At 40.8% G+C, this 13,392-nt stretch overlaps 2 protein-coding genes across 5 annotated transcripts in view; one reads left to right on the top strand and one right to left on the bottom strand.

Moving 5' to 3' along the window:
- LOC118741473 overlaps positions 1-13,392 on the bottom strand; it is a 231,099-nt gene that overhangs the window by 135,317 nt on the left and 82,390 nt on the right. The gene's annotated exons all lie outside the window — the stretch shown is intronic.
- The window catches only part of LOC118741479 (dnaJ homolog subfamily C member 7-like), a 38,536-nt gene continuing 30,416 nt past the window's right edge, over positions 5,273-13,392 (top strand). The window contains exons 1-2 of one of the 4 annotated variants that reach the window (XM_036473474.1): positions 5,273-5,428; positions 5,626-5,789. In XM_036473474.1, the coding sequence (XP_036329367.1) occupies positions 5,677-5,789 (113 nt within the window). In that variant the 5' untranslated portion in view covers positions 5,273-5,428; positions 5,626-5,676. Of the gene's footprint in view, positions 5,526-5,625; positions 5,790-13,392 lie in introns of all 4 variants that reach the window. The other 3 variants (XM_036473472.1, XM_036473471.1, XM_036473475.1) reach the window with 3 other exon arrangements.

The following is a 13,392-nucleotide window of genomic DNA, read 5'->3' as shown; positions in this document are numbered from 1 at the left end:
TTCTCTCGCTGTTCGCAGTGTTCATCCAACTTGACGTTTCTCTTTGTAGAACATTCTACGTCATTCTGCCTATTTCTCGTTGTTCGCTTTGTGTTTCCGAAGTATTCGCCACAATACGGTAATTGCGGGAACTAAAAAACTTGATATTGCTTTGTTTGCAGACGACAACGGAATTTTCGCAGCCTTTGAAGAAGCAACTCATTTTTCTTCTTTAAATTTCATTTGTTTATTTTGAATTTATTTTACATTTGAATCAATTCGAGAGAGTTTAATCAAAATGCTAGCAAACGTCAAAAAATCTCAATGGCCCGTATCATGCCCGTACTCAACAAATGGGTAATAAAGAGCGAAAATTGGAACGTATTGGATCGTAAGTGTCTTCTTCTTCCCGCACGAAACAGCCCGGACGTTTTCTCCGGGTAAAAATGTATAAAGTGTCAACTGTATACTTAAAAAAAAGTTTTTACATTGATAGGACAAAAACAAAAACAACGTGAATCAGCTGTTTCTAAGCACGAAATGTGGTTTTTTGCGTTCCTGTACTTCTGGACTAGGTTCCACTTTTGAGAGCAAACTTTTCGCTTATTCTCTATTTATCGGATCCGGTCCAGATCATCAGAGAAAGAACCTTATATTTCAAAGCTCCCTCAACCACTAGAGGGAGCCACTATTGTCCCTTAAGCTCACGATTTCCCGATTATGGGTCTGGGAATGGAATTGATGACTTGTGCTCGAAAGTAAACGGTTATCTCGCCGAGCTTTCTCGCTTCTTCAGTGCAAGGAGCCTTGCCCTATCCCCTGCGAAAGCCTCGGCAACCCTATTCCCCACTTGGACGGAGGAGGTCAGACTACAACTCGATGGCGTAACAATACCGACGGTGAATAACCCCGAAATCCTCGTAGTCATCTGCGACAGTCTAATCTTATTCTCGGCGCATACAACCGCAATTGTTAACAAAGTACAGAGCCGCAACAATGTTCTCAAGTCGCTGACCGGCAGCACTTGGGGCAATTGCCCAGCCGGTTGTAAACTATGCAGTGCCCGTGTGGTCACCTGGGACTAACAGGACGCAGTGGATGAAGTTACAGACCTGCAAAAATACGGCACTTCGGACGCATTCTAACAACAGCACCTTCACGACTATCTGGGCCTAGCTCCGAATCAAGGAGCACAAAACAATGCTCTTCAAGCAGTTTCTTGTGGGGAGCTACAGACGTGGTCATCGAAACAAAAAGCTGCTTTCAGAAGAGCCCTCGCCAAGGTATGTCAAGAGGCATATCTATGAACTGACGGACGAAGTCCAGAGATTCATCAAACAACCTCTGGACCCGTCAGCTATTGCAGCAGGCTAAACTCATACCTGAGCAGTATTAATGAGGGTGCGTCCAACCCATGCCCGGCATTTGGAGGGTCGCCACATGACGCACAGCACTTCTTCACATGCACCGAGAACCCCACCCAACTAACGCCCCTGTCCTCATGAACAGACCCTGTCGAATAGCGCACTTCCTGGGCCTAGCCTTAGCTGAAACAGCTGTCTACATTTATCTTTTCTTATGCGCTTGCATATGCATTTAATGACAAAAATAGGGTAAATAGGAATTTTTATTGCTGTTATTAATGCATATTATTATATTGCTATCTATTTTACAGATAAAAAATATGGAGGAAAAGGAGAACGCAAAAGCTGTCAAAGCGTTTATCGTAGCATACCTTCTGCGTTTCGCGCTTTGTTGTCAAACTTTGAAAGTCAAGCAAAGCGAGGAAAGTTGTATGTGAATGGCCCTTTAGTTCAACAGCCGTTTTCACCCGACGATTGTTGCTTGCAGAGAGTTGGATGTTGTATCCACTGATGTAAACTCCATATTACCATTTCTCTACTAAAAATCGATTTATCAAAAGTAATTCCTTGATATAAGGAGTGTTTCTTAACTTTTTACAGCTCTTGATAGAAGATTGGAGAAGGGTATAATTTCACGCACAAAGAGATCGAAAGAGGAAAAAGTGAAGAAACGAAAACTACCAGAAATTTGAAATCACAGTATACACACACACAAACATCTTCAAATGCATGTACAAATCCTTACATTCTGCAATTTTTCAATGTGTTTTGATAACGATGCACTCATTTTGTTTTATTAAAACGAAGTAAAATAAACTTGCCAACTTTTTCCTTGTGCGTTTTGATCAGCTGCGTTTTAAACATATGACTGCAAATTTCTGTTGGCAGAAATTTCGCCAGCAAAAATTTGCAGCTCTCTCGGGTTTTTATGCTCTCCTTTTGGCTCTCTTCTGCAAATTTTTTGTGTTAAGGGCCTGTGCCAATCGGTAACTTTTTTCTCCGCGGTGAGACGGGGTGGAAAAATTTGCTATGGTGTACAAATAAATTGAATTTTGCTGTGCCAAATGCAAAGTAAAATTTTGACAGTTGAAAAACCAAACAAACGCTCGTTCGAAAGCTCTATTTTTGTGTGTTGCTGAAATTTTTAAAATTTATATTTATTTTATAATTTGCAAGTAACGTAAGCTTCTTTTATGCTGTTTCAGCTTTCATTTTTATGTTCACTCCTTATTACCGCCAAGCAATATTATGTGTATACATGGTTATAAGCTGTCAAAATTTTACCTAGCCCCATGAGCTAGGTAAAATTTTGACGTTCGTATTCACCACGAGAAGTGTCAAATTTTTACTTTGATCCGTCAATATTTCTATTTTCTATCAATTGGCACAGGGCCTAAGAAACGCTTTCCAGCAGAATCCAGTCAAAATCTGTGCTAACAGAGCCACCCAAAAAAAAATTTGTGTTCTGACCCAAAGGTCTCACTATGTGTATTTTATGTTTTTGGGGTCGCTGAATCCGAATCCGAGGTCCATTTAACCCCATCAGTTCAGGGTTTTGATATAACCCCAGAAAACCAATATGGCGGACACCTTTTGGAAAAATTCATCGGATTCGTTTGAAACTCGTTACTCGGGGGTTTTCGGGGTCGCTAATTACGAATATGATATTATTTTTTCAAAATTCAAAATGGCGGATCCAATATGGCGGACACTTTTTGTAAAATTCGTCGCATTCGCTTGAAAATCGTTACTCAGGGGTTTTAGGGTTCGCTGAACCCGAATTCGATTCGAGTTAAACATATGACTGCAAGTTTCTGTTGGCAGAAATTTCGCTAGCAAACATTTGCAGCTCTCTCGGGTTTTTATGCTCTCTTTTTGGCTCTCTTCTGCAAATTTTTTGTATTAAGAACAGCGTTGCCATTTTAGCCGTTTTCCGGCTAGATTTAGCCGGTTTTGATAGCAACTAGCCGGAGAAAATTTGATCTAGCCGGCAGCCGATTTGTTAGCCGGTTTGTAAAAAAAAGTTAGCCGTTTTTAGCCGATTTTACTATTTGCCTAATTTTCAGGTGCAAAAAGTAAACAAGTTTTTCGAAAGCAATAATGCAGACCCAATGAAGATTTTTAATGAACTCAATGTTTTACTTTCGCATCTATGCTGCCTAGTGGTTATTAGCGCGGACACATTTGATCCTATATGCTCCCCGTTGGAACCATACCTTGCTCCATTTCCTCAGTTTTATCACAGTTTTGAAGAGTATTTAAAAACAAAAGTAAGCACAAACGCTTTTGACCACGAAGCCGAGAAAATAATTCGAGAAAATGGTCGCTATTTTATTATCACTTTAATAAAGGAAATACGCCAACGCCTCCCTACAAATATTGCCAAACTAAAAAAAATGCCTTTTTTCGGTTGGAAATGCATTAAGAGTAATTAAACCAAAAGTATTTGTTCAACTACAGCAACAAAAACACAAATATAATGCCGACAAAAAAACATCCATAGAGATGCAATGGCAACGGTTAACGTTACATACCTGGAGTAATTTAGACTCAACTGTAAAATTTTGGGCCGAAGTTTATCAATTTCGAAATGCCCTAGGAGAAAACCCTTTTGCTGACCTTTGCAACCTAGTTTTCTTGTTTTCCCTATAAGTAATGCAGAAGTAGAGCGAATATTTAGTTCAATGAATATAATAAAAACTAAGCACAGAAATCCAATGTGCGTTAAAACGTTAAACGCTATTTTAAATATAAGATACGGTTTAAAACGTGAAGAAAAATGCTGCCATAATTTTACTGTAGATGACGATCTCTTAAAATTAATGAATTCAGGTGATATATACAATAGTGATTCATTTGATGATGAGGAATATACACTCGATATAAATTAATGGTGTTAACTAGTCTTTCGTTTCTTGCGATTTATTTAAATAAAGCATGTGGATTTTCACTAAAACATTTTAGCCGTTTTTTGCCAGAGTCTATGTGAAATTTCACTAAAACATTTAAGCCGTTTTTAGCCGCTTTTTTTTGCCAATCTAGCCGGTCGGCCCAAAAAGTTCTGGCAACACTGGTTAAGAAACGCTTTCCAGCACGGTGCAGCGAACAAAGGTGGCGCCGTCAGTGGTACCGCTACTTTGGTTTTGCCGATTTTGACACTTGTGGTAACTTGTAAATAAACCTTTGTTTACAAATCAGCGTTAGAGAAATTTGAGTTATAAGTGAAAAATCAGTTTAAATTGTGTTAATTTGCAATTTGTGAGTGATTTTTGAGATGCAGACTGCGTAAAAACTAATACAATGAAGTGATGTGTGTTAAATTGCGACAGCCGTCAAGATGCAAGAAGCGTAGATGCAAGTGTAGCGCGGGAACGAATCGCTGCATTTTGTGTACATAGGGCACGGCAAAGCCGTTCTCGAAATGTTTCTTTATTAATACATTAACAGCATTTCCTCACAATGATTTTGCTTCTGCTCCAAGCAGCCTCCATTAGCAAGTTAACCAATCAATCCAGCTGAGATGCTGCCGCAGTTTTCTGCAGCAGCCTTAATTGCAAAGCAATGGAGTGCACTAAAACGTTTGCTGAAGCAGCCTAAATTGCAAAGCAATGGAGTGCACTAAAATATTCACTGTTCTCTTATAGATTAGTTGAAAAATGCAATATTTTCGCAATTAGCAAAATTAAAACACGTTTTTCGCTGTAAAGTGAACTGCTTTGGCAGTTTCAACTCGTTCTTCTTTTCGCTCTATTCTTTGTTTACGTGTGGTACACAAATGTCAACGCCCAGGACGGCGCAATCTTGTATTCTATCATTCTTGGCTTTCCAGCAGAATCCAGTCATAATCTGTGATAATTATCTGTTAAGAAACAAAGCTAGTATTAAATCGTAAATATATCCCACCAATCGATTATTACAGTCAAACGATTAATCGTGGCCATTCCTACGTGTAGAGTGGCTCGAAATTTTTTCTTTTTCGTTTTGCTTATAAATATTGTGAGAAAAAGTTGTTTGAAAGAAACCCAAAGAAAGTAAAAAAAAAAAATTGTTTGGTCTTAAAATATAGAGGAAATTTTGGAGTATTGGTATATTGTGGTCATATCATATTCTTCGTGTAGTGTTTATAATTGCAAATCGTTCCTTTGCCGATAATTATCTACAAGTTGAAAATCGGTAGTCGAAGTTCGCACACGCGTGTTTCTAAATTTTTTTGCTTCTGGACGTTCGTAAATTCGCGTTCGTCTTAATCGGTTGCTTCAACATATTTTTTATTATTATTTAGGCGTAAAATTGGAACAGCGAAGTTGAGCAACTCCTACGTGACTTCTCTTTGATGGATGAAGTGATTGTATTAGATAGTGACAACGAGCAGGACCAATCATCCGACATGGAAGTAGAGACACTAGAATTGGATTCCGAGCAAATCGTTCCCAAGGACAATGCTACGTGAGTACCTATTATAATTACCAAGGAAAATAGAAGATACTTTGAAGGTTTGTTTGGGGGTTTAATATGTAGATAAAAACCATAAAACAAGTACATCTATATCAACTGTATGTATGCACCCTGCAAACCATTTTTACAGAGTATTCTGAATTGTAGAGAAATTTTAAAGAATTCGTAAAGATCTCCTCCGATTTTTTGCCGAGTTTTCTAAAATGAAATAAACTGTGCACACTTCGATTGTTTTACGAAATTGCGGAAGAAAATCGTAAAGATTCCATTATTTTTTTTCTGATTTTTTGCCGACTTTTCTAAGATGAAATGTACTGTGCACACTTCGATTCTTTTAGGAAATTTCGAAAGAAAATCATTAATGTAATTATAATAATGTCACAATCGACATTGAAAATATAAAAAACTTCTGACGCACCAAAAAAAAAAATATATAGATATGTATATCTTTGTGATTTTGTGCTATAAACGCGTTTATTTATAACAACCGAAAATTAAAAAAATAAGAATAAGCCAAAAAGGTAAGTTTAATATTGCGATTATTGAGGAATTGATAACCTTCTCATTTTTTTTTGAAGTCGGTTAAAAATTAAGTTTACGTGTCATGGCCTGTTTTTGCGTAATTTTAGCGTACCTACAATATGTATGCAGCTAAATAAGATTACTTTGTTCACAGATTCCTGTGTGTCTGCAGTTGGGAATGCTAAGCTGGACAACACTGAAGCTTAAACGATTTTTCAACTCTGCAAAGGACCTACAGCATGCAGTTAACCCGCAGACCTAACCGTTTCCCGCAATTGTCGAGGACATGAGTCCAAACTTAATAGAATTATAAATTTATATTTAACTTTTTTTCTAATTTTTACATTCAAAGCAAATATCAACCTTAAACATGTTGTATTTACCTTCTTTATACCATGAAATAGTTTGCTTTTACTAAAATTTTAAATACTTACCTTTTGAACGCTTATAATTTATATGTATCACTTTATTGTACATTTATTTACTTTAAACCTTGAAAACTATTATGAATTATTTTGTAGCTAACATTAGCTGCCTCATAGGCAAACGAGAATTTTGTAAATATTTGGTCGCTATCCTCGCAAACAGCCGGATAGTAATTGAAATCCCGCTCTCATACATTTCATATAGTATATAAACCGAATAAACTTTAGCGATTAATTTCCAAAAATTTCCGTGTTTAATTTCTTTCAGAAGGTTGGCAAAATATTCTTTAAGAAATCTAGTCTAAATTTTCTTCAGAATGCTGAAAAAATATTCTTAGAGAGATCTTTTAGAATTTTCCTTTAGAAATTGAACAAAATATATTTAAAGAAATCCTTTAGAATTTTCATTCAGAAATTTAACAAAATATTCCTAAAGAAATCTTTTAGAATTTTAGTTAAAAAATCCTATAGATATTTCTTTACGAGTTCGTGTCAACCCCTTAATACGACTTTCTTTGAAAATTCGTAAAGAAATCATTACAGAATTCGAAACACATTTCCGAGTTTCTTTAAAATTTCGTTAAGATTTCGGGAACTTTGGTTTGCAGGGCATGTTCATATATACTTATATGCATACATATGTTTGTATGTATGTATGTAAAAATAATTTTTATATACACTAGTCGTCAGCTGATTAAGTTAGGTGACATTTGGCTGAGATTTACGTGTGTCAAGTAAGCACTACACTTTTCGAAATTGGAAAAGTTAACTACCGCATTAATTTTAGTGTTTTTGTTGTAAATTTGTTGTGGAAAGAAGAAATTTGTAGGTCTCATTTTTTAAGAAAAAATGGTATTTAGTTCTAACTTGACATTATGCACCATTAACGACAGAATTGAGCATTCCCAAGACAGCCGGTTCTACGTACCGGAATGACTCGGGTTTTACCCGACCAAGGGCTGTTGTTTCGGCGACCTAACCCCGCTTAGATCGGCGATACCCCTCAATCATTGTTCGTCCATGGAGCAACATCTTGAAGCCAGATTGCTCCGCATCCTTCTTTTTCGGGCGGGCGTAGAGCCCAACCCCGGACCAGAAACGTATTTCTGCTGTGTTTGCCAGAATCGACTCCATCCAAACTCCACTTCGGTTAGGTGCAACTCATGCAACGGATGGAGTCACCTAAGAACCTGCTCTGGTCTTAGGTCTCACCGGGAGGGGACCACTAGCTATGTGGCTCCCTGCTGCTCAAGCCAAACGGCACAATCAGCCTCAACGGCTACCCGCTCGCGCAACACACCCAACACCCGAAGAGCCTGCACGGATCCAAGAAGCTCCTCTGGGCAGCAGCAAACCTCGCTCCCCCACAGTCTACCGGCCTGTCTAACTCGCGCGTGCGAGCTAACCAGCAGCTCTTGGTTGCACACACCACCTGCACCGTATGCCGGAGCAGAATATATCGGAACGTGACATCGGTCAAATGCAACTCGTGCCTAGGCTGGTGTCACTTCCGCCTATGCTCCGGTCTACGAGCCTACTACAGCGCCCCATGCTGCAAAGCGCCACTGACGCAGACAACAGCGCCCCCATTGCAGCCACCTACCAACAGGCAGCAACAGCAAGCGCGTCAGATGCAACAGGCCCAAGGTAGACCTCACTCCTCCCTCACCCCCCGTATCGCGACCAGCCTCCCAAGGCATACGAAACTCCTACAACTCAACTGCAACGGACTCCAGAGCAATATTGAGGAGATAGTAGTCGTTATGGGTCGGCATGGCATATTGATAGCTGCGGTCCAAGAAACGAAGTTGCACAGCAACTCAACTCTATTGGGTTGCGCCGCCTACAATGATCTCCGTAAAGATCGCGAGCGAGATAATGGTGGCGGACTAGCGTTCATCTTACACCACACAGTGCAGTATCGGCTTATCGAAGAAGACATCGACCCGAGGGACACCACCCTAGAATGTCAGGGCATAGCTGTCCGGTCAGGCGTAGTCGAGCTCGAAATATTCAACGTTTATATACCCCTTGTCACGTGCTGCCCGGCAGGATATCACCCTGACATAGGTGCGCTACTCAGAGGTGAAAACCGAATGGTAGTAGGTGACTTCAACGCGCACCACGATCTATGGCACTCAAGGATGGCCAATGATCGTAGGGGAAACCTTTTGGCTGAGCAGATAGAAGATTAGACATTCTGCACCATGAACGACGACGCCCCCACCAGGATTATGGGTAGCTGCAGCAGCTCGCCAGACCTAACAATTGCTAGCACTGGTTTGATCAATAGCATCTCATGGCGACCTATGCTAACACTAGCATCAGACCATCTACCCATAGTCATCTCGATCAATAAGCCCACCGACTTTGCTCCCGCGCACCACCGAACCTCCACCAACTTCAACAAAGCTGATTGGGACGGCTTCGCGGAAGTCACCGAGATCAGCTTCGCCGCCCTTCCCACACCCACAAACATACACACTGGCGAACGCCAGTTCCGCAGGGTAGTCACTACCGCAGCGGCTCGCTTCATCCCGCCCGGACGCATCGCGGAAGTCCGCCCAAATTTCCCGGCCGAAGCAGCTGTACTAGCAAACGAGCGTGACCACCTACGCCAGGTCGACCCCGGGGACCCCCGTCTGAGGGACCTTAATTTGGAGATTCGGCAACTGGTAAATCAGCATAAGCGGAAAAAGTGGGAGGAGCAATTGAAGGCCTGTAACTTCACATCTGGTGTGAGTAAGCTCTGGTCAACCGTGAGGTCCCTGTCCAACCCAACGAAGCGTGATGACAGAGTGGAAATCTCTTTCGAAGGTCGCGCTTCGTCGGACCCGAAGAAATGCGCAGCCTACTTTAGTAGGCAATTCACACTGCACCAGGAGGCTGCACAAGCTGCCAAAAAACAGTGCACCACTTGTTTTCACCAGCTGTGAAGTGAAGGGGGCCATCGGGAAGGCGAAAGCCTCCAAAGCCATTGGACCCGACGGAATCTGTATGCTGATGCTAAAACATTTAGGGCCTAAGGGAGTAGCTTACCTAACGGAGGTCCTCAACCTGTCCATGGCCACTCTCATCATTCCTGATGTGTGGAAATCAGGGAGAGTGGTCCCACTGCTGAAACCGGGGAAGCCCGCCAACAAAGGAGACTCTTATCGCCCGATAACGCTCCTTTCCCCGGTAGCGAAGACGCTTGAGGCCCTACTACTCCACCACCAGCACGGATTCCGTAAAGTGCACAGCACAACAACAGCACTTAACGCCATAAACACACAAATAACTCGTGGCCTAAATCGAAACCGCCCCTGTGAGAGAACGGTCCTAGTAGCGCTGGACTTGTCAAAGGCGTTTGACACCGTCTGCCATTCCACGCTACTAGAAGACATCGACGCCTCCTCACTCCCACAGGGACTGAAGCGATGGTCGGCGAATTATATGAGTGGTCGACAGTCGTCAGTAATCTTCCGAGATCAAACCTCGAAACCAAGAAGGATTAAACAAGGGGTTCCACAAGGTGGTGTTCTCTCCCCCTTACTATTTAACTTCTACATCTCGAAACTTCCCCAACCACCTGAGGGAGTTTCCCTGATCTCATACGCTGACGATTGCTCGATTTTGGCGTCCGGGAATGGAATTGATGACCTCTGCTCAAAAGTGAACGACTATCTCTCCAGCCTTTCTCGCTTCTTCACTGCAAGGAGCCTAACACTCTCCCCAATGAAATCAACGGCGACCCTCTTCACCACCTGGACGAAGGAGGTCAGGCTAGAGTTAGGTATACACGTCGATGGCACACCAATACCGACTGTAAATAACCCGAAAATCTTTTGGGTCACCTTCGATAGCCTGCTTTCCTACTCCACGCACACAACCGCAATTGTCAATGAAGTACAGAGCTGCAACAAGGTCCTCAAGTCGCTCGCCGGCAGCACTTGGGGCAAAGACAAAGAAACGTTGCTGGCAACATACAAGGCAATTGGCCGGCCGGTTCTAAACTATGCTGCGCCAGTTTGGACGCCGGGGAATAGTTGGACGCAGTGGACGAAGCTGCAGACTTGTCAGAACGCCGCACTCCGGACAGCGACTGGGTGCCTTCTGATGACGCCTGAGCACCACCTGCACAGCGAGGCCCAAGTGCTCCCCGTAAGGGAACACAACAAAATGCTCTGTAAGCAATTTCTGGTGGGGTGTCACAGAAGTGAACACCCTAACAGACCAGGCACGTCAGGGGGCACCTATTCGTGTACAAGGACGCAGTCCAACAATACGTAGACCAGCCATTGGACCCGACGACATACAGACGAGCCATCAACGACATTCATAGAGGGTCAGTTACTACCTATCTCGACTCTATTCTATCTCTATTTGAGATTCGATTTTTGGATATTTTTTCGATTTTTCTTTTCTTGTACAGCTTCCATTTTTCTTACATATTTTATTAAAAAAAAAAATATTGTAAGCTGCACGCTTCAAATTGGTGTTCATTAAATTTGAAAACTCACAACTGCCTCCACCGCGATTTGAACTCGCGACTAACGATAGTTGAGTCGGAGGTCCTCTCGCTGAGCTACTTTCGTATTGTACGAGTAGTGAGCATTTGCACATTTATACAGCAAGTTTCAACTGTCTCGCTCTGCATTCCTTTCGCACTAGTCCAGAGATAGTTCTGAGATATGTAGTTCGGAACTAGCGCCTTGCCAAACTGTCTCTAAATTTTACTGCAGGGCTCTTATGCATTCATAAGGTATAGGCTTTCGATGCTTTCTCCTGGTACGAAAAAACGCATGCTTGTTTCGTTGGTGCGTGGTAAACATTGATCCCTTATGGATTGACAGGCAGCTAAAATTTAAAAGAATGCATCTTTTTCGTAAATTTATTATAATCAGTAATTAAAAATTTTTGTAAACCATCCAACGTGTGTCAAGTAACTTTTTTGGGCATTTGGACGATAAATAGCTATCACACCATGTTGTCATGTGTCAATTCTGTCGACAATGGTGCATGGTGTCAAGCTAGCACTACATACCACTTTTTCCTAAAAAACGAAAGCTACAACTTTTTTCTTTCTACATCAAATTTACAACAAAAAAGCTACAATTAATGCCGTTGTAAGCTTTTCAATATCTCAATTCTGTCGTCAATGGTGCATGGTGTCAAGTTAGCACTACATACCATTTTTTCTTAAAAAACGAGAGCTACAAATTTTTTCTTTCCACAACAAATTTACCTCAAAAACACTAAAATTAATGCGGTAGTTAACTTTACCAATTTCGAAAAGTGTAGTGCTAACTTGACACACGTTAAAATAAGACCAAACGAGAATTTTCCACTGATTTTTTTTAGTTTACTTTTGTTACAAATAACACTTTTCTAAATAAAAGCTATCTTTACTGTTAATAGTTTTATCTAAATCTCAAGATCCCAACAACTATAACTCCATATGAAAAAGCGTAAGAAATGCTCAAGAAAAATTTATTGAGGAAAATTTTCTTCAGCAGTACGGAGATCTTAAGAAATTTGTTAAGCTTTCCACTAAGGGTTTCTAAAGTTTTTCATGAGGAAAGAGTAAGACCGCAGGCTTTGAAATATGAGATGTCGAAATTCCATGGACACTTATTATTCACACACACGGAATAATAACAATTTTTTTCTCAACCGTTACTTAAGAGATCCGTACTTTATCCATCAAAATAAACAATATATGCATGGTTGTTAAAATTGAGCTTGGAAACCCTGAATAAGTAAAATAAGCAAATTCCAAGCAAACGCTTAAAATTGTCGGCCCTGGCGGTGATGTTAATTGGGCTCAAACTATTGACTAGTTTTTCAGTTTATTTAGAAAATTATACCAACAAATGTATAACATATAAAATTGAGAAACTTGTTTGGGAAAAACGATTGTTTTGACTTGAGCTTATCGTCCGTATAAGTTTACCATATTTTCGCCTGCTCATTTACGAGGCCGTACATTTCCGAGGCTTACTGGTCTATTCTGCACGTTACCGAAGATTTTTTAACCGGAAAATTTTACTACCAATATACATATGTTGCCAATTCAGCTATGAAGAATTGTGGAAATTCTGGCGTTGCATATTTCACGGGGAAATACTTTGTTACCAGGACCTTTGTTGACAGGACCTTTATTTACCGGTTACAAAACTTTTATTTTACCAGCGCAGAATAGACCTGTTAATGATAAAATAATAAAAGCTAACAGCTAATTTTTTATATGATTTATAGCACATTTTTGTCGGTTTTAATAACTTGACCGCGGCTGCACCTCAATCACTCGTATGCACATAGCCAAGCTCTCTTGGCAGTTTTTAAACAACAAACCTGCATACATACTTATGTTTATTACATACATATACATACATGCATATGCATGTACACATACCACGTGAGAATAGTGCCTCAGCAATCGACGGTTGGCGGATGTTCGTGTCCATGTTGCGCGTTGCACTTTTCACTGCGCCAAGTGCGTTTCAGTGCGTTTTGTGCACCGGTGCGAACAATTAGGACGGACAGTAGGGCTCTAAAGTGTTATAAAAAGATTCGCGTAACCATTTGACTCCAAGGCTCTTCACGAATAAATTTACATACATACATAGATTTGCGGCGAAACTAGAATTTCCTGTCAAATGTTT

The sequence above is a fragment of the Rhagoletis pomonella genome, unplaced genomic scaffold (genome assembly GCF_013731165.1).
Source record: "Rhagoletis pomonella isolate Grant_MI unplaced genomic scaffold, Rhpom_1.0 Rhpom_scaffold_00006, whole genome shotgun sequence".
NCBI lineage: Eukaryota > Metazoa > Arthropoda > Insecta > Diptera > Tephritidae > Rhagoletis > Rhagoletis pomonella.
This window is presented reverse-complemented; position numbering and strand designations above follow the sequence as displayed.